At 37.1% G+C, this 22640-nt stretch overlaps 1 protein-coding gene across 3 annotated transcripts in view; it reads right to left on the reverse strand.

The window, feature by feature from the left end:
• The window catches only part of ATRNL1 (attractin like 1), a 786052-nt gene that overhangs the window by 416739 nt on the left and 346673 nt on the right, over positions 1-22640 (reverse strand). For all 3 annotated transcript variants that reach the window (XM_077877514.1, XM_077877517.1, XM_077877516.1), the window contains exon 25: positions 9646-9707. In XM_077877514.1, coding sequence (XP_077733640.1) covers positions 9646-9707 — 62 coding nt within the window. The remainder of the gene's footprint in view (positions 1-9645; positions 9708-22640) is intronic.

A 22640-nucleotide genomic window follows, 5' to 3' on the forward strand; every position in this document is an offset into this window, starting at 1 on the left:
GTGCGAAGAAATAAGTGAAAATAATATATCTGACTATTCATCAGGGATTAATACCTACGATATATAAAGAGCTCTTATCATTCAACAAAAAACAAAGAACCTGATTCAAAAATGGGCAATGAATGGACATTTCTACAACGAAAATATATAAGCAGAAAATAAGCACATAAAAAATGTTAAACATCACTAATCATTAGGGAAATGCAAATCAAAACCACAGTAAGATACTACATCACACCCATTAGGATGGCTATCACATACATAAAAAAAAAAAAATCACAAATGTTGGTGAGAATATGGAAAAACTGGAACCCTGTGAACAGTTGGTGAGAATATAAAATGGTGCAACTACTGTAGAAAATGGTATGAAGGTTCCTCAAAAAATTAAAAACAGAATTGCCATATACCCAGCAATTCTAGACAAAGAAAATATGGTATATACATACAATGGAATACTATTCAGCCTTGGAAAGGAGGGAAATTATGATATATGTTACATTAGGGATGAATCTTAAGAACATCATCCTAAGAGAAATTAGCTAGTCACAAAAGGAAAAATACTATATGATGCCATTTGTGTAACGGACTAGACTAGTCAAAATTACAGAGACAGAAGGTCAGAAGGTCAAATAGTAATTGTCAAGAGTTCAGGGAAAGAATATGGGAAAGTAGTATTTAATGGCATAGAGTTTCAGTTTTGCAAGATAAAAAGTTCTGGAGATGGATAGTGGTAATGGTTGCATAATAATATGAATGCACTTAATATCACTGAATTGTTCACTTAAATATGGTTAAGATGGCAAGTTTTATGTGTACTTTATCATAATAAAAAATTTGAAGGAAAAACACAATAATTCATAAGAAAAATTTAATAATTCTAACTTGTTTGCACCTAAAGCCATAATATTAAAATGAAAAAATATAAAGACAAAGTTGACAAATGCACAAGTAATAGAATGACACAGTAATAAATCTCACTTAATAATATGGAGATGGAACATGAACACTGAAAAAGGACATACAAGAAAAAATAACAAGTTTTATCTAATGAGCCATCTATAAAAATCTTGAATGCAATGATTTAAGAAACCCAAAACCCATTCTTATTAAGCAGGTGGAACATTTACAAATGTTGATCATATATGTGACAACAGGAAAAAAAAATCAACAAATACCAAAATATCATAAAGATCTTTTACTGACTGAAGACAGGCTAATAAAAAAAGATACATTGAAAAAATCCTACTCATTTGGAAATCCAAAAATAGACTTCTAGATAATTCATGTGGAAATCATAAAAGAAATTAGAAAATATTTTGAAATACAGAATGATAAAAATGCTATATATTAAACTCTATGGAATACAGATGAAACAGAATTTTTTTTTAAAAAAATGGTAGCTTTAAATGCATATATTAAAGTCATATAACTAGAAATTAAATGAGCTTGATTATGTTTTAAATAAAAAATTTGGAAAAATAGGGACGCCTGGGTGGCTCAGCAGTTGAGCATCTGACTTAGGCTCAGGGTATGATTGTGGGATCTGGGATCAAGTCCCACATCGAGCTCCCTGTATGGAGCCTGCTTCTCCCTCTGTCTGTGTATCTGCTTCTCTCTCTTGTGTGTGTCTCTCATGAATAAATAATAAAATCTTTTTAAAAAAAAATTGGAAAATCAGAGAGCAAACCCCCAAAAAAGTAGAAGTAAAAGTAGAAAAGAATGAATTAGAAAACAATAAAACAATGGATTAAAGCCATGAAACTGGTTTTTATTTTTAGTTTTTTTGATTTTTTTTATTTGAGTTCAATTTGCCAACATATAGTATAACACTGAGTAAAATCCTCAGTACCCATCAAGTGCCCCCCTCAGTGCCCATCACCCAGTCACCCCATTCCCCCACCCACCTCCCCTTCCCGTACCCCTTGTTCAATTCCCAGAGTTAGGATTCTCTCATGTTCTGTCTCCTTCACTGATATTTCCCACTCATTTTGTCTCCATTCCCCTTTAGTCTCTTTCACTATTTTTTATATTCCCTGTATGAGTGAAACCATGTGATGATTTTCCTTCTCCAACTGACTTCAGTCAGCATAATACTCTCCAGTTCCATCCATGTTTAAACATATGGTGGGTATTTGTCATTTCTAATGGCTGAGTAACATCCCATTGTATACATAAACCACATCTTCTTTATCCATTCATCTTTCGATGGACACTGACGCTCCTTCTACAGTTTGGCTATTGTGGCCATTGCTGCTATAAACATCGGGGTGCAGGTGTCCCGGCGTTTCATTGCATCTGTATCTTTGGGGTAAATCCCCAACACTGCAATTGCTGGGTCGTAAGGCAGGTCTATTTTTAACTCTTTGAGGAACCTCCACACAGTTTTCCAGAGTGGCTGCATCAGTTCACATTCCCACCAACAGTGCAAGAGGGTTCCCTTTTCTCCGCATCCTCTCCAACATTTGTGGTTTCCTGCCTTGTTAATTTTCCCCATTCTCACTGGTGTGAGGTGGTATCTCATTGTGGTTTTGATTTGTATTTCCCTGATGGCAAGTGATGTGGAGCATTTTCTCATGTGCATGTTGGCCGTGTCTATGTCTTCCTCTGTGAGATTTCTCTTCATGTCTTTTGCCCATTTCATGATTGGATTGTTTGTTTCTTTGCTGTTGAGTTGAAGAAGTTCTTTATAGATCTTGGAAACTAGCCCTTTATCTGATACGTCATTTGCAAATATCTTCTCCCATTCTGTAGGTTGCCTTTTAGTTTTGGTGACTGTATCCTTTGCTGTGCAAAAGCTTCTTATCTTGATGAAGTCCCAATAGTTCACTTTTGCTTTTGTTTCTTTTGCCTTCGTGGATGTATCTTGCAAGAAGTTACTGTGGCTGAGTTCAAAAAGGGTGTTGCCTGTGTTCTCCTCTAGGATTTTGATGGAATCTTGTCTCACATTTAGATCTTTCATCCATTTGGAGTTTATCTTTGTGTATGTTGAAAGAGAGTGGTCTAGTTTCATTCTTCTGCATGTGGATGTCCAATTTTCCAAGTGCCATTTATTGAAGAGACTGTCTTCTCCTTCTACAGTTTGGCTATTATGGACATTGCTGCTATAAACATTGGGGTGCAGGTGTCCTACTGTTTCACTGCATCTGTATCTTTGGGGTAAATCCCCAGCAGTGCAATTGCTGGGTCATAGGGTAGCTCTATTATTAACTCTTTGAGGAACCTCCACACAGTTTTCCAGAGGGGCTGCACCAGTTCACATTCCCACCAACAGTGCAAGAGGGTTCTCCTTTCTCCGCATCCTCTCCAACATTTGTTGTTTCCTGTCTTGTTAATTTTCACCATTCTCATTGTGGTTTTGATTTGTATTTCCCTGATGGCCAATGATGCGGAGCATTTTTTAAAAAGACTCTCAATACTGTCAAAGCTCTTACATGGCTTATCAAGAAAAAAAAATGAAATAGGAAAAGAGGCAAAACTCACAATGAAAAAGGAGACATAATTCTAAGATAAGAGAAATTCTAGAATATTAATTTTGGAAAATATATGGCAATAAATTTTTAAAATAAGGTGAGATAGACAATTTCCTAAAGAAAACTGCCACCTGTGTTAAGAAAAAAATAGAAGTCCTAGGGGCACCAGGGTGGCTCAGTGTTTGAGCATCTGCCTTTGGCTCAGGTTGTGATCCCAGTGTCCTAGGATCTAGTCCCACATCGGGCTCCCTGCATGGAGCCTGCTTCTCCCTCTGCCTGTGTCTCTGCCTCTCTCTGTGTGACTCTTATGAATAAATAAAATAAAATGTTTAAAAAAAGAAAAGAAAAAATGGAAATCCTGAGGTGTAAATATTAATGAAATTTCATAAGAAACTGAAAAATCTATCCACAAAAAAATAAAACCATACAAAACCAAACTGAAAAGCCTTATCAAATACATATCGTATTATAGGGTGGTTCTACCAAATCTTAAGGCAAGAGACAAATCTATTGTGCCAACCATTAAAATTTACGTTACTGATCACTGACTACAGACAACACAATTCACCAAGAGTACCAACAACTGCGCTCTGAAATCCATTGCCCTGTTCACTTCCATGCTTCCCAAGGATGGTCTCTAGTCAATGACTGAGCATTGCAAAAAAAAAAAAAAAATGACTGAGCATTGCTGTGATGACAAAGCAGGCCTGATCCTGAGAGAGGCAGAACCTGATGAGCGATTTGGCTTTAGGAGTGCACTGAAATCTCAGGCTCTTTCACTCAACTTCCCTTTCTTATGCTCTACTTCACAAAGGTCAGATCAGCACTGCATGTTTAATCCTGTCTTGGTGTCTGCTTCTCTGAGGACTTGTAGTTTGGGTAATAATGAGGTTAAAAAAAAGGAGGGGATTTGAGACTGGCTCACTTATTCTTTGACAGGTTAAAAGAACACTATCAATGTTGGGAGTGGGGCATGGACAGTCTCTGGGAGAATACTTCAACTGCTAAAACTTTCACCAGTGGGAACCTGGGAAAACTGCCTTCAAAAGAGACTGGGTTAGCTGATTACTGCTATGTTGTATTATATCAGCACTGTGATAACGAGACACTGAAGGCCCTTGACAAACATTAGCAACTAAATATAAAACCTAGAGAGTCCCTCTCCTAGCTTTCACTGAGGCCCTTATCTTTGACACTGGAAAAGCCAATATGGATGAACAGCATGCTGATGATCTAGCCGTTAGAGCTGCAAAGCCCAAGATTATCAAATGCTCAGCTAGACCAGTTCTTTCATGCATAGACAGGGCTGTGGTTGGGAAAACCTTGCCCTTGAAATATGGGATAGGAATATTTAGAATGGAATATAGAGATGAATGCTTCTGAGCATGCTTCTGCTGGTTCTACAACCCCCTTCCATAGTAATAGAGGCAATAGACATGCCCCTAATGAGCTGCCACCTCCTACTCTCCTGCTTGCCAGACTGATAACTAGGTTTGTTTGTTTAAGCATTTATTTATTTATTTATTTATTTATTTATTTATTTATTTATTTATCAGAGAGAGTATGCACGTGCACAGTAGGGGGAGAAGCAGAGGGAGAGGGACAAACAGACTGCACATTGAGCACAGAGCCTGATGCAAAGCTCAATCTCATGACCCTAAGATTATGACCTGAGCAGCAATCAAGAGTCAGATGCTTAGCCAGCTAAGCCCCCCAGGTGCCCCATAACCAGGTTAATGAAAGCATAATACATCTTGGCCTGATAAGAAAGGGAAGCTATTATATACTTAAAAGAGCTATAAAAATAAGCTAGAGTGTACTGGCAGGAACTAGGGGAGTATGATAGGAATTGCATTTTGGTGGTGTTTAATCAAGAAGGATAGCAGGTAAGACTGGATAAACAAGAACTCATGAATTTCGGTGCATATTCTCAGGACCACAGGAAATATAATTCCTTACTGAGGACTCCTGAGGATGAGATAGGCAAAACTTGCTGCTGGAGTGATTCTTAGAAACCTAGAAAAAACAACAGCCAATTGAAAGTAATGGAAATGTCCTAGTTGCCCAAGCAGATGGAAGAGAAAGGAATAAAGAAGCCAACAGAGACATTGAATGTGCTAGAAAGGGTATACTATGTAAGGGCAGACGAACTACCAGTAGATTATGTTCCAGGGGACACATCCTTGACCAAGGCCACTAGAGAAAGAATACACTGATGAGAGGGGCATCACTTCACTAAGAAGTTCAGTGGTGACTTTCTTTTGCAGACCAGAGCTGATGAGAGGCAGTAATAGGGTTAGACATTGAGTAATGGGGCTTCAAAGTAAAAGATGCCAGGTGTCAGGACTTAACTGACAAAATCCAGAGCCCACAATTATTACCATAACGATCAATAAGACTGTTGGAGGAGACAAGGGGGTTGGCCCACAAGGAGCTGTGGAAATGATTAAAAATGCCTGGCATCCTTAGGGGTCAAATAGGTGGGCAGCCAACAATGGTGCTATTTAGCATTTAGTTTATTTTAAGTAAGAATGAGGAAACAACAGGCTGAGAATTGCTGGTCCAATAGAAAAATCATGGCATTCTGCTCAGTTCCCAGATGAGCTAATTTACAAAGCCAGATCCCCATTACAGAGCAGGGGAGAAGAAAGGACATCTTGAAACATCTTGAATAGTCTGCAAAATGATCCCCAATGGGACCATTGTATGATCCCTACCCATATTTGTGTATATTTGTGTATATATACAGGTATATTCACAGTAATATATACATTACAAGAGGAATAAGTAGATATTAAACACTGGGTAAGAGATGATGACACATATTCAAGGACTAAAATCTAGTGGCCCCTTGTTAGATTTGGAGTGTCCTCAGGAGTCATGCAACAAATTTTTGCTAAATTTTGGCTCACAGGGGACCAACTGTGTCTATGGATCCATCCAGTGATAATTTCCCCAGTTCTTAAGTATATAATTAGAATTTATGTACAAAGTGTTTAGAATAACCTGTACATTATATCCCTGGCCTGTGGGGTAAGATCTGTCATGGTGAGAAAAACCACTTAGGCAACCTCTAAACCCTCTATCTCGTTAAGATGGTAAATCAAAAATATTATGTCATCCCAGTGAGATAGTGAAAATACATGCCACTACATATTTTAAAAGGTCCAAGGGCAGTGGTCCCTACTGTATCTCCATTTAATTTACCAGACTTAACTTTTCAGATTCATAAAGACTTCCTTTTCCATTTTACATACCAGACAGAAACATTTATTTTTAAAATAACTCCCTTCCAGTTTTCTAATCATTTAGTATGCTATACTACAGACTCACAACAACCACAAAATCATTTAATTCTACATATGAAAGGACTGAGATTTTCACCTACTAACTATGAGCTTTCTGATGGTATAGAAAGCTAAGATCAAAGCCAGGCTATGCCTATAAATGATCTCCCTAGTACTTGCCCAATCATGTTTACCCCAGAACTATGCCCAATATAGAGGTTAAAAACTGACAAGAGTTTGTGAACTGGCCTCTATCGAATCAAGGCTAAACTGAAAAGCTGACATATTCACCTCTGCTACATCAGTAACTCAGTTAGAAACAGCAACAGCAGTTATAGTGGCCTGACTGAAGGATGTCCATACACGCTGACCTGTTTAAAACTCTTAAAATTTAGCAGTGGCTTTATTTAAAAAAAAAAACTTTAAAATAGTCTATCCATGTTTTTTCTTAACAATGAGATAATTTTAAAACAATCTAATTTACATTTCCTACTGAAAGAAATTTAAATGACAAAAAAGCACATCAAATATATTTTATCTCACACAACAGGTAGAATATTTTATTTCACTTTGTCCATGATGACAACATAATAAATAGGATCATCTCTAAGACATGGAACACATTAACACTAGCTTTCTTTTAGTTAATAAAAAAGCTATTGAACTTAAATATGCATACAAATTCAAAAGCTTAAAATAAAACCTTAAACATTTAATAATTTACATATATATTCAATTTTGTGGATTTTTATACAGAGTTGAACTTTTCGATATATTTCCATCCACATTCTTCTGCATCAAAAAACAGTTTTATTTTGATGCTTTAATAATGCTTGTTTTATTCTAACTTCTAATACTTTCCAAAAACATTCTATAACCTAATAAAGAGCCTCAAAATCCATTTATACTCAGAAGTACAAAATCATAAAACATAATATATTTGTTTCCTCATTACATTTTTAAGAGACAAATTTAAAATATGCATACATACTTAGTGATTAATATGTTGATAGCATTAAATCCTGGAAATCACAACTTCTAAAGGGAAATAGACAAACACGACTGTTTTCAGAGCAAAGCGACCAACATGACAAAGGTTTCGATAACAGAAGAGGATAAAGAAATAGGGAATATGTAAATTGGAAAAAAGTTTAGAAACTGAAGGGCTATATAGATGGAGATGAGAGATGAGGCTTGCTCTGTGTTGAACCATATGGATGAATGAGAGGTGATATTATGGGGAGACAGATTTCATCTCAATTACAAAGAACAATTAGTTATCTGAAGATAGAAAATGCTATCTCAGGAGATGGCATGTTTTCATCATTAAAGGCATTCGGGCATAAGCTAGATGAGGGGTTGGGCAAATTATGTCCACAGGCAGAACTCAGCCCACCAGCTGTTTTTGTAATAAAGGTTTATTGGAACAGAGCCACTCCCATTTGCTTCCTTATTGGCTATATCTGCTTTAGCACTATAGCAGCAGGTTTGCATATATACAACCGAGATGGTATAGCCCACAAATCCTGAAATATTCCCTATCTGGCTCTTTATAGAAAATGTTTCCTGACCCTGTGGGGAAGGTAATAGGAATTCAAGTATTGTATGGGTGTCTAGACAAGATAACCAATAATGGTTACTTTGGCATTTAAGAAAGTGCTTGGCATATCATCTATGTCAAGGATTGGGTTGTATAGGTTTCTTCATGAAGTACAAAGCAACTCAGCCAATTTGGTAAGTGGAGGTCAAAATTCATACTGCACTCTATAAAGCTGTATGCTACGATCTAGGGCTATGTCTGCAAAAGGAGAACACATTTGTCTAATTCACATAAAGGCACTCAGTGGACCAGTACAACCTGTACGTACAATAATCATATTAACAAAAATAGCATCCCTTCCTATCCAGATGACCTAAGATAACATAACATCTGTGTTATCGTATCACTGACACACTTCTCCCAATCCAATGTTTCTTTATTTACATCCTATGGAAATAATAATAGATGTTCCCTGGAAAGAATTTTTATAATTTGGGAAATGCTGCAAACTCTACCCTCTCCTTTAGAAAGATACATCACAAAGTAGCACATTAAAAACTCTAAGGAGGGCCAACTTGATGCCTCAGTGGTTGAGCAGCTGCCTTTGGCTCAGGTCAGGATCCTGGGATCGAGTCCCACATCAGGTTCCCCTCAGGGAGCCTGCTTCTCCCTTTGCTTATGTCTCTGCCTCTCTTTCTGCATCTCTCATGAATAAACATAAAATATTTTTTTGAAAAAAAAGTGAAAACTCTAAGAAAAAAAAAACTCTTGTAATGTCAGTGGTAGAAGTAATATCAGCTATAAACAAACTAAAAGAGCCCTATTTTCCAAAGTTGTTTAATTATAAAATCTTTGTATGAACTTACTGCTAATACCTCAGATAACTAATGTTCTAGGGAATGATGCTCTATTCAAAATCATAGTATTTCCAGATTTGAAGCTCATTGAGGAGAGAAAATACATTCCTTACAGATTTTTAGCACATTGCTAAACATATATGATAATTACCTAACAAATAATTGAAATTATTTAATTCTAGAAGATATACCTAATCCAAGGTGAATATATTGCTAATTTCATTAATGAATTACTTATGTGACAGGAACATAGTTATCATCTTCTTTTCACTGATTCCATTAGCAATTAAATAGTACAATAGCAAAATCATCTTGAAAAATATATTTCAAGTATGTTTCCTCTGCTGTATAGTATATATTTAAGCATATAAAACTATTCAAGACACACCACTAATATTCAAGGTTAGAGATTTGATAAATTACCTAACAGATTGGTAGAACATTATCAGAATATAGGTTTAATAAATTCAAAGTCAGTAAAAGCAAATTACCTGAAGAAGGTGACAAAAAACTGCACAAGATCCATGATTGTATTATGTTGTGAGAATGCAATCTGAAAAATCAAAATAAAAGACAGTTTGAAACCTACTCAATATATGTTCTTTTCCAGTATTGGTGGTGATGTTTCATGGCATTTGTACATACAATATTTTTAAACCATCAAAGGATTTGGATCACTACATTATAAATGTATAATTTATACATTTATACACCTAACAAATTTAACAACCGACAATGAGCACTTCTATATAGGCTATTACATTAAATGGTTTTAAAAAACTATTACAAAATTACCTCAAGAATGTAGGCAAAGTTTCATGTACAATCCTATGACATATTAAATGTGCCTAACTAAAAGATGCAAATGAGATTCTTCATTGAATAATGATCACATTTTCTATTAATACAACTAATAATTTCTTGTATGCCAAAAGAAAAATAAATTTCAACTCTATTAAAGAAACAGGATATGTTTTTCCCCATATATTTTTGTCTAGAGAGGTTGCATGCAGCATGCATACAATTATTTTATTATACTCTACTCAAAAAATAAAATGTCGCTCATTTTACAATTTCATGTTAATAAGAAATTATTTTTGAGAGGTGAAACTAGCCAATAAGGTAAAGTTGTTTTACATTTCTGCTAACATAGAGACTATACTGTAACACAATTCAGTAAGTACTACATAGGTATATTAGTCAATAATACGGTATCTGAATAGAGAATTTCTGATTTTGAAATCACCTTTTCACTTACTAGGTATAAATATTTTGGAAAATTATTTATCTATGTCTTGGTTGTCCTAAATGTGAAAAGTAATAATAAAAGTACCTACTTCACAGTGCTAGAGGAAAGATTAACTGAACTAATAAAAATTCTTGCCATAATACCTAGCATATAGTAGGTATAATAAATATTTTATGCTTTTACATCATGTATAGAGCAATGGTCAACATAAGTGAATTTTCCCAGATAGCTGAAGCTAAACCATTAAGTTACTGAAATCTTTTTCCTTTAATAATCTTTTATGAAGATCATTCAAAAACATGGAAGTGAATTTCCATTTCCAGTACAAATAGACTAACAGGGATGAGAAATATCGCCTCCCTTAAACAACTAGAAAACTATACAAAGTATATCACACACACAAAAAAAAATCAGACATTGGACAAAAGATATAATCCAAGAGTAAAGGAAAACGAAAGAGATGAGCCTTACAATTATCCCAGCTTTCATTGCGAAGAAGTAACACTAAGGAATTTAAATGGCATTTTAAAAAAGAAAGACCAGTATTTCTTATATAAAATAAAGAAGTATAGTCAGTTGAGAAGACAGTTAAATTTTTGGCATATACATTATGGCTTAAATATAGTGACATTCATTTCCAAAAAGCTTCTAAGCATTTGAAGAATTACAAAGCACTTATACAGAGACTGAGGAAAGATAATTGCTGTAGGAGATTGGTTATAGGTGAAAATGTCTTAAAAGATTTAAGAAAAAAATATCTTTTTAAGTGGAAAAAATACAAATGAATTTTCTCCCCAGGTGACTATCCATGAGAGTACATTTGAAACAGATATTACCCTTTCTGCGTCCACATAACTAAGTACCTTGGAACAAAAATCATGTTTAGAGACAAATAAGCGAAACACTGACACAAATGAAAATATCTACAATATCTTACTTTTTCCCAAATAATATCTGAATAAAGTAGTAATTAAGAGTCTCCAATTTATAACCATGAACTTCAATTATGTTACCTATCTATACCTATTAATATAAAAGAAAAGAAGAAAGTTTTCATAATAGATATGAATGATATTTTGACTCCAGCTTGTATGTAGAGGATAATCTGGGATTCCACTACCAGAGGGTGATGAGACACCTAGACTTTCCAAATTAACACATTTTCTAATTTGTCACAATGATAGCTGCAGTTGTTCACAAATTAAGTTGCAATGTGATGATTGAACAAGAAGTAAAGTACTGTTTGGAGACCTTGACCAACTTTTGTTACAGATAATACTCTACTACCTTTCACAATGAGGAGTATATGACGGCATAAAAACTGATGGGGAAGGTCTCTGTCAGAAACTATATCTGAAATTCAAACTGCCTTAAAAATAGAAGCAAGTTATGCCCTAAAGTAACTAATCTGTTAACATAAATGCACTCAAGAGTAAATGCAGACTTAGCACAAACAATCTTTGTACTCAGCATATCATCTGGATGCTAGAGCTCCAAGTTGAAAAGCATTCCATTTCATTTGTTCAAAAGGAAAGTCAGCAGGACAAGGTGTTGTGAAAATCTTTTAACATTTTTCTCCCCCTGAGACTTTCTATAGGAAGTTCTACAGGAGACAGCCTCTGAAAAACACTATGTCAGATAGTTCATTCTCAGCCAAAGATGTAATAATCAGATTGGACTGATGTTAGAAATGGAAGGCAGATCTAAGGATGATTAGGTATTATCAATGAATAAGGCCCAGCAGACACTAATTCAAGCAAATTCCCTCATATAAAGTGCCAATTTATTCATCCAACAAATATTTCACTTCATATCTACTATATTCTGAATACCATATTAAGTTCTTAGATGTATCAGTGAAAAATAACATCAAAATTCCTAATGGTGCTGATGACCGCAGACAAAAACAGTAATAATAATAAATTATATAATGTGTTAGAACTTGGTAAGAGCTAATGGGGGAAAAAACATTAAAAGCATCCTATTTTGATTATATTGTGTGTCAACTATACTTAATTTTAGAAAGTATCTTATTTTCTATATTTACATATGTAAGACAGGGAATCCACTCCTCGGTGTCTAAAAAGTATGTGGAAGTGCTGAGAAGAGACAGGAGGAAAGGTAAGAGTAGCAGAGAAATATAAAACATAGCATTAGATTCAATGTATCTGGCTGTCCTCAGTTTTTCTCTACTTAGAACAGAATCCAGCAGTTCTAGGCCCTTTCCAATGAAACTGGACAGCCCACAGGGAAAGGAATAAGAAGACAGAGAGGGAGAACCATATTAAGTGATGTTGAGCATTGGTCTTCACATGGCTGGCTCCTTATTATCCAGATCTCACCTAAAATAACACATTTCTCTAAAACACTCTCTGAAGTAGGTGCTGTCTCTTGAACCTACTTCTTTTACACTTCAGTCTGAAACTACCTTATCTTAATAGTTGATCATTAGTTAAGATGTCTTTCTCCACTAAAATGTAAGCTTCATGAGAATAATAGCCTTGTTCATATTGTTCATAGCACTGTCCCAATACCTAGAACAGCATTTGGTACATAGCAAGCATTTAATAAATGTTTGCTGAATAACTGAATATACTGAATAGCAAAATTTGGCATAAGAGTATCCTTAGGACTTCATATAAGCCATGAGACGAAACAGGCATCGATGTTATTCTGAAAAATATTTTTAAATTGTTTATTTGAATTTGTTTTATAAACCAGTAATCATATATACTATAATTATATGCTAATTATACATAATGAAATATCATTTTTCCTTATAAATTGATATTTACTGTGAAGTTCAGAAGTTACAGAAAATGTGTGTTCCTTATATAAAAATGTTTTTATTTATTTTTAGTCAAAGAAAAATTTTATAAGATATACCATTTACGATTTTAGCTACAATATTTTGAAATCAAAGTAACAAATGATTTCTTAACATGTTTATTTACCTCAGCTTCTTAATTTCAACAATGAACATTTTAAACTATGTTGGCTTCTAGAAATTTCTTTCAGAAGATGAATTACATCAGACTGAAATCTTCTCAACTAAATATTATATTGCCTGAAATATTATTTTTTAAGCCAGTGGAAAAACAAATGAGACAGCTTTAAAAGAGTGATCATTTAGCCAATTTTATCTAGAAAACAGTGAATCAAATCAATAACAATAACAACACCCTAACTTTGTAGTGTCTCTCAGAGTATACCTCCTGAGGATATAAAACAATTCTGAACCTAAAATCTATAATGGTCTAATCTATTGGCTGATTTCATTGCTAGAACATGGCCCTTTACAGATAATCAATATGTTCCATTTTGGTTCTGTGGTCTTTCCCATGAAAAATATAAGAAGTTTACACAAGGTGCATTAAAAGTCAGTTTTAAATTTTAATTTTTTTTTTTTTTTTTTTTTTATTGGTGTTCAATTTACTAACATACAGAATAACACCCAGTGCCCGTCACCCATTCACTCCCACCCCCCGCCCTCCTCCCCTTCTACCACCCCTAGTTCGTTTCCCAGAGTTAGCAGTCTTTATGTTCTGTCTCCCTTTCTGATATTTCCCACACATTTCTTCTCCCTTCCCTTATTTTCCCTTTCACTATTATTTATATTCCCCAAATGAATGAGAACATATAATGTTTGTCCTTCTCCGACTGACTTACTTCACTCAGCATAATACCCTCCAGTTCCATCCACGTTGAAGCAAATGGTGGGTATTTGTCATTTCTAATAGCTGAGTAATATTCCATTGTATACATAAACCACATCTTCTTTATCCATTCATCTTTCGTTGGACACCGAGGCTCCTTCCACAGTTTGGCTATCGTGGCCATTGCTGCTAGAAACATCGGGGTGCAGGTGTCCCAGCGTTTCATTGCATTTGTATCTTTGGGGTAAATCCCCAACAGTGCAATTGCTGGGTCGTAGGGCAGGTATATTTTTAACTGTTTGAGGAACCTCCACACAGTTTTCCACAGTGGCTGCACCAGTTCACATTCCCACCAACAGTGTAAGAGGGTTCCCTTTTCTCCACATCCTCTCCAACATTTGTTGTTTCCTGCCTTGTTAATTTTTCCCATTCTCACTGGTGTGAGGTGGTATCTCATTGTGGTTTTGATTTGTATTTCCCTGATGGCAAGTGATGCAGAGCATTTTCTCATGTGTATGTTGGCCATGTCTATGTCTTCTTCTGTGAGATTTCTGTTCATGTCTTTTGCCCATTTCATGATTGGATTGTTTGTTTCTTTGGTGTTGAGTTTAATAAGTTCTTTATAGATCTTGGAAACTAGCCCTTTATCTGATATGTCATTTGCAAATATCTTCTCCCATTCTGTAGGTTGTCTTTGAGTTTTGTTGACTGTATCCTTTGCTGTGCAAAAGCTTCTTATCTTGATGAAGTCCCAATAGTTCATTTTTGCTTTTGTTTCTTTTGCCTTCGTGGATGTGTCTTGCAAGAAGTTACTATGGCCGAGTTCAAAAAGGGTGTTGCCTGTGTTCTTCTCTAGGATTTTGATGGAATCTTGTCTCACATTTAGATCTTTCATCCATTTTGAGTTTATCTTTGTGTATGGTGAAAGACAGTGGTCTAGTTTCATTCTTCTGCATGTGGATGTCCAATTTTCCCAGCACCATTTATTGAAGAGACTGTCTTTCTTCCAATGGGTAGTCTTTCCTCCTTTATCGAATATTAGTTGCCCATAAAGTTCAGGGTCCACTTCTGGATTCTCTACTCTGTTCCACTGATCTATGTGTCTGTTTTTGTGCCAGTACCACACTGTCTTGATGACCACAGCTTTGTAGTACAACCTGAAATCTGGCATTGTGATGCCCCCAGATATGGTTTTCTTTTTTAAAATTCCCCTGGCTATTCGGGGTCTTTTCTGATTCCACACAAATCTTAAAATAATTTGTTCTAACTCTCTGAAGAAAGTCCATGGTATTTTGATAGGGATTGCATTAAACGTGTATATTGCCCTGGGTAACATTGACATTTTCACAATATTAATTCTGCCAATCCATGAGCATGGAATATTTTTCCATCTCTTTGTGTCTTCCTCAATTTCTTTCAGAAGTGTTCTATAGTTTTGAGGGTATAGATCCTTTACATCTTTGGTGAGGTTTATTCCTAGGTATCTTATGCTTTTGGGTGCAATTGTAAATGGGATTGACTCCTTAATTTCTCTTTCTTCAGTCTCATTGTTAGTGTATAGAAATGCCACTGACTTCTGGGCATTGATTTTGTATCCTGCCACGCTACCGAATTGCTGTATGAGTTCTAGCAATCTTGGGGTGGAGACTTTTGGGTTTTCTATGTAGAGTATCATGTCATCGGCGAAGAGGGAGAGTTTGACTTCTTCTTTGCCAATTTGAATGCCTTTAATGTCTTTTTGTTGTCTGATTGCTGAGGCTAGGACTTCCAGTACTATGTTGAATAGCAGTGGTGAGAGTGGACATCCCTGTCTTGTTCCTGATCTTAGGGGAAAGGCTCCCAGTGCTTCCCCATTGAGAATGATATTTGCTGTGGGCTTTTCATAGATGGCTTTTAAGATGTCGAGGAATGTTCCCTCTATCCCTACACTCTGAAGAGTTTTGATCAGGAATGGATGCTGTATTTTGTCAAATGCTTTCTCTGCATCCAATGAGAGGATCATATGGTTCTTGGTTTTTCTCTTGCTGATATGATGAATCACATTGATTGTTTTACGGGTGTTGAACCAGCCTTGTGTCCCAGGGATAAATCCTACTTGGTCATGGTGAATAATTTTCTTAATGTACTGTTGGATCCTATTGGCCAGTATCTTGTTGAGAATTTTTGCATCCATGTTCATCAGGGATATTGGTCTGTAATTCTCCTTTTTGGCGGGGTCTTTGTCTGGCTTTGGAATTAAGGTGATGCTGGCTTCATAGAACGAATTTGGAAGTACTCCATCTCTTTCTATCTTTCCAAACAGCTTTAGGAGAATAGGTATGATTTCTTCTTTAAACGTTTGATAAAATTCTCCTGGGAAGCCATCTGGCCCTGGACTCTTGTGTCTTGGGAGGTTTTTGATGACTGCTTCAATTTCCTCCCTGGTTATTGGCCTGTTCAGGTTTTCTATTTCTTCCTGTTCCAGTTTTGGTAGTTTGTGGCTTTCCAGGAATGCGTCCATTTCTTCTAGATTGCCTAATTTATTGGCGTATAGCTGTTCATAATATGTTTTTAAAATCGTTTGTATTTCCTTGGTGTTGGTAGTGATCTCTCCTTTCTCATTCATGATTTTATTAATTTGAGTCTTCTCTCTCTTCTTTTTAATAAGGCTGGCTAATGGTTTATCTATCTTATTAATTCTTTCAAAGAACCAACTCCTGGTTCTGTTGATCTGTTCAACAGTTCTTCTGGTCTCGATTTCGTTGAGTTCTGCTCGAATCTTTAGTAGCTCCCTTCTTCTCTTGGGTGTAGGATCTATTTGCTGTTTTTTCTCTAGCTCCTTTATGTGTAAGGTTAGCTTTTGTATTTGAGTTCTTTCCAGTTTTTGAATGGATGCTTGTATTGCGATGTATTTCCCCCTTAGGACTGCTTTTGCTGCATCCCAAAGATTTTGAACGGTTGTATCTTCATTCTCATTAGTTTCCATGAATCTTTTTAATTCTTCCTTAATTTCCTGGTTGACCCTTTTATCTTTTAGCAGGATGGTCCTTAACCTCCATGTGTTTGAGGTCCTTCCAAACTTCTTGTTGTGATTTAGTTCTAATTTCAAGGCATTATGGTCCGAGAATATGCAGGGGACAATCCCAATCTTTTGGTATCGGTTCAGACCCGATTTGTGACCCAATATGTGGTCTATTCTGGAGAAAGTTCCATGTGCGCTTGAGAAGAATGTGTATTCAGTTGAGTTTGGATGTAAAGTTCTGTAGATATCTGTGAAATCCATCTGGTCCAGTGTATCATTTAAAGCTCTCGTTTCTTTGGAGATGTTTTGCTTAGAAGACCTATCGAGTATAGAAAGAGCTAGATTGAAGTCACCAAGTATAAGTGTATTATTATCTAAGTATTTCTTCACTTTGGTTAATAATTGATTTATATATTTGGCAGCTCCCACATTTGGAGCATATATATTGAGGATTGTTAAGTCCTCTTGTTGAATAGATCCTTTAAGTATGATATAGTGTCCCTCTTCATCTCTCACTACAGTCTTTGGGGTAAATTTTAGTTTATCTGATATAAGGATGGCTACCCCTGCTTTCTTTTGAGGACCATTCGAATGGTAAATGGTTCTCCAACCTTTTATTTTCAGGCTGTAGGTGTCCTTCTGTCTAAAATGAGTCTCTTGTAGACAGCAAATAGATGGGTCCTGCTTTTTTATCCAGTCTGAAACCCTGAGCCTTTTGATGGGGTCATTAAGCCCGTTCACATTCAGAGTTACTATTGAGAGATATGAGTTTAGTGTCATCATGATATCTATTCAGTCTTTGTTTTTGTGGACTGTTCCACTGAACTTCTTCTTAAAGGGGAATTTTAAGAGGCCCCCTTAAAATTTCTTGCAGAGCTGGTTTGGAGGTCACATATTCTTTTAGTTGCTGCCTGTCTTGGAAGCTCTTTATCTCTCCTTCCATTTTGAATGAGAGCCTTGCTGGATAAAGTATTCTTGGTTGCATGTTCTTTTCATTTAGGACCCTGAATATATCCTGCCAGCCCTTTCTGGCCTGCCAGGTCTCTGTGGAGAGGTCTGCTGTTACCCTAATACTCCTCCCCATAAAAGTCAGGGATTTCTTGTCTCTTGCTGCTTTAAGGATCTTCTCCTTATCTTTGGAATTTGCAAGCTTCACAATTAAATGTCGAGGTGTTGAACGGTTTTTATTGATTTTAGGGGGGGATCTCTCTATTTCCTGGATCTGAATGCCTGTTTCCCTTCCCAGATTAGGAAAGTTTTCAGCTAGAATTTGTTCAAATACATATTCTGGCCCTCTGTCCCTTTCGGCGCCCTCGGGAACCCCAATTAAACGTAGGTTTTTCTTCCTCAGGCTGTCGTTTATTTCCCTTAATCTATCTTCATGGTCTTTTAATTGTTTGTCTCTTTTTTCCTCAGTTTCCCTCTTTGCTGTCAACTTGTCTTCTAGGTCACTCACTCGTTCTTCCACCTCGTTAACCCTCGTCGTTAGGACTTCTAGTTTGGATTGCATCTCATTCAATTGGTTTTTAATTTCTGCCTGATTAGCTCTAAATTCTGCAGTCATGAAGTCTCTTGAGTCCTTTATACTTTTTTCTAGAGCCACCAGTAGCTGTATAATAGTGCTTCTGAATTGGCTTTCTGACATTGAATTGTAATCCAGATTTTGTAACTCTGTGGGAGAGAGGACTGTTTCTGATTCTTTCTTTTGAGGTGAGGTTTTCCTTCTAGTCATTTTGCTCAGTGCAGAGTGGCCAAAAGCAAGTTGTATTGGGAAAAAGAGAAAAAGAGAGGAGAGAAAGAAGGAAAGAAAAGAGAAAGAGAAAAAAAAAAGGGAAGAAAAAGAAAAAAAAACGAAAGAGAAAAAAAAAAAAAGAAGAAGAAAAAGGGAAAGAAAAAGAAAGGAGAAAAAAAGGGGGTGGGGGAAGGAAACAAATCAAAAAGCAAAACAAAACAAAAACAAAAACAAAAACAAAAACAAACAAACAAAAAAAGAACCACCGGGGAGTATCTTCTGATTCTGTGTACTTTAAGTCCCTTGGCTTCTCCTGGAAGTTGTCAGTCTAGCTGGTGTTCTGGGGGAGGGGCCTGTTGTGCTGATTTTCAGGTGTTAGCAGTTGGGGGAGCTGCTGTGCCCCTGCCTGGTGCAGGGCTCGGTGGGGGTTGTTTACCCCGTGAGGCCGCAGGAGGAACAGCCCCAGTGGCGGGGCAGCTCTGGAAACCTGGATTCAGCTCCGGCAGGAACTCCGTCTGCAGGGCCTGGAGGCTCCGGGGCGGGGCCGCTGCTCTGCTCAGCTGGGGCAGGAGCTTCCTTGCTGTCCTGGGCCCTCCCGGCCTCTGCCTGTCCCGGGGGAGACCGGATCCTGGGCTGTGTCCCGGCGCCCTGTGCTCCGGAGCCTGCGCTGGTGGATTCGCGCTCCCGGGCCGCGCAACCCCCTCCGCGGAGCTGCCGCCCGAGCCCCTCCGAGCTGCTCCTGGAACCGCGCAGCCCCCTCCGCACGGAGCCTCTTCCTCTGCCCGAGCCCGGCCGAGCTGCTCCCGGGGCCGCGCAGCCCCCTCCGCGGAGCCGCCGCCCGAGCCCCTCCGAGCTGCTCCTGGAACCGCGCAGCCCCCTCCGCACGGAGCCTCTTCTTCTGCCCGAGCCCCTCCGAGCTGCTCCCGGGGCCCCGCAGCCCCCTCCGCGGAGCCGCCGCCCGAGCCCCTTCAGCTGCTCCGGGTCCCGCCGGGTCCCGCCGCCCGCGCTGCAGCCCTTAGGGAGCTCGGCGCACTCTCCTGGGCGCGCAGTTGCTGTTACTGTCCCCGGGAGCCCGAGGGCCTCCTCGCCCTCCTGGTCCTGCTCCAACTCCCCGCGAGCCCCTTTCCGCCCGGGAAGGTCGGTGCAGCTCCTGCTCCTCCGGGACGGGGCTCTCCTGTCCTGGGGACACTCGCCCCGGCCTCAGCCCGGCTCCTCGCGGGGCCCCTCCCCCTTGGAGGCCTTTGTTTCTTTACTTCTTTTTCCCCGTCTTCCTACCTTGATAGATGCGCGAACTCTTCTCACTGTTGCATTCCAGCTGGTCTCTCTTTGAATCTCAGGCCGAATTCATAGATTTTCAGGATAATTTGAAGGTTTTCTAGGTAGTTTGGTGGAGACAGGTGATTTGGAGACCCTACTCCTCCGCCATCTTGCTCCTCCTCAGTTTTAAATTTTAGCCAGCATAAATGCACCATTGAAATAAATTCCTGTTTCTATAATGATGTTATTCAAGTCATCCAATAATTATTCAAAGAAAATTAATCAAAATCAAGAGACCAATTATGGTAAAATGGTAAAATTTCAAAATATCCTAATTTCCTCCATGTTTTTAAAAAGCCCCCAAACAATTAAGTGACATACTAAAAACTGAGTTGGCTGAATCTATGGCAATAGTGATGATGATTATATACTTTTACCATTTGATCTTACATGCAAATTCATATGTCTAAAATATAAAACCTGAATTTAAGATATGTTATATTTTTCATTAATTAATAATAATGATCAACGTTTTGAGTTAGTGACTTGAAAGCTGCATTAAATGCCTTTGGATAGAGAAGTAGATTAATAGCTTGATATTTACCACAAAATGTCAGAATTTGTAAGAGAGAAAAAAATGTTAATTTGAAGGACAAATTGGTGTGTTTGTGCAAAATGTCAGCTTGCCATAAATAAACTCTGATATAATATGAAATAAATAAAAATGAAAATATAAAGGGATGTGTTGAAATTATCAAGTTCTTTTAACAAACTGAAAGTAAAGGAGAAGTTCTTCAAAACATTGTTTGGATCACAGTCTTTCAAAATGCTGACATAAAAGCATACTTACATAATGAAAGTTGGTCAACTATACGCCAAAGCAAGCTATTTTTCAGCTAAGCAATTCAAGATCACAGATTTTTATTTATCCAATTTTTTAAATAAATAAAAGCAAACTGGGGCTTAAGTTAGCTATTACTGGATAAAATCCACCACAATAATCTATCTATTCCAGATAAGCATAAGCATCCTTTAGATAATTAACATGACGGTTATTAATGTAATAATATGTAAATTCCTTATAAAGAAAGATTTCAAAATACAGGGTTAAATGGAAAATGAATGATTTTTAAAAGAATAAAACCTATTTCTGGAAAAAAAAACAAACATGTGGAATGAACATACCAGACAATTCTGCATAAATAGTACACAAATTTCTGATTATAATTTCTTGAATATTGCTTAAAAAATTTAATGGGGGATGCCTGGGTGGCTCAGCAGTTGAGCATTGGCCTTTGGCTCAGGGCTTGATCCCAGGGAGCCCTAGGATCGAGTCCCGCATCCAGCTCCTCATGGGGAGTCTGCTTCTCCCTCTGGCCTGTGTCTCTGCCTCTCTTTCTCTCTGTCTCTCTCATGAATAAATAAACAAAATCTTTAAAAAAAATGGGTTTAATTCTTCTTAGAGCAAATAATTGCTTAACTTTCCTCTTAGTTTTTTTTGCTTTAATACTTCCTTACTTTCTGGCACTATAAAATACTACAGGATTAGCTTATGTATTTGCTACCCTAGTACATGAATCAACCATTTCTTCCAAGTAGTTTCTTTACTGGATAATGGTATTAAAAATCAAACCTTAGACAGTAGGTTTGCTTGTGGATACTATGGTATCATTGTTTTTAGGCCTTCCTAGTATAGTGTGTTTACTAACATGTGCATATATACATATCTATACATTTAAACATTTGTATCTATATTAAGCTAACCATGAGTTCATATTGATATTTGCACATGTTTTTAGGATGGCTTTCATCAGATAGAGGAATATGTGTGTGTGTGTATACATACATATATATATATATATATATATATATAATTAATATTTATTTCTAGAAGCTGGTTCTTTTAAAAGATAACGAATTAGCAAGCCTCTGGTCAGATCAAGCAAAACAAGTGAGAGAAGTCACAAATTTCCAATATCAGGAATGAAAGAGGGGACGTTACCATAGACCCTACAGAAATGAAAAGGATAATAAGATAATTTTTCAAATAAACTAATGCCCATAAATTCAACATCCTTGACAATATGGAAAACTTCACTGCAATACACAACATGATAAAGCTCTCTTATGGAAAAATAGATAACCTAAGTAGTACTGTAACTATGTAACTATTAAGCACATTAGATTTCTCATTTAAAACCTTAGAGTGGGCAGCCCTGGTGGCTCAGCGGTTTAGTGCCGCCTTCAGCCCGCGGCATGATCCTGGAGACCCGGATTGAGTCCCATGTCAGGCTCCCTGCCTGGAGCCTGCTTCTCCCTCTGTCTGTGTCTCTGCCTCTCTCTCTCTCTCTCTGGGTCTCTAATAAATAAATAAAATATTTTTGAAAATAAAATAAAAAAATAAAACCCTGGAGCAACACAACTAAAATAACAAAATAATCAATAATCAAACATAGGACTTCATTGGGAATTCTAAATATTTAAGTAAGAAGTAGTATCATGTCTACATCCTCTTTTAGAACACAGAAAAGGAAATAACACTTTTAGTAACACTTATTTTGTGAGACCAGCAGTATCTTGATAAGAAAACC

Source organism: Canis aureus, chromosome 29 (assembly GCF_053574225.1).
Source record: "Canis aureus isolate CA01 chromosome 29, VMU_Caureus_v.1.0, whole genome shotgun sequence".
NCBI lineage: Eukaryota > Metazoa > Chordata > Mammalia > Carnivora > Canidae > Canis > Canis aureus.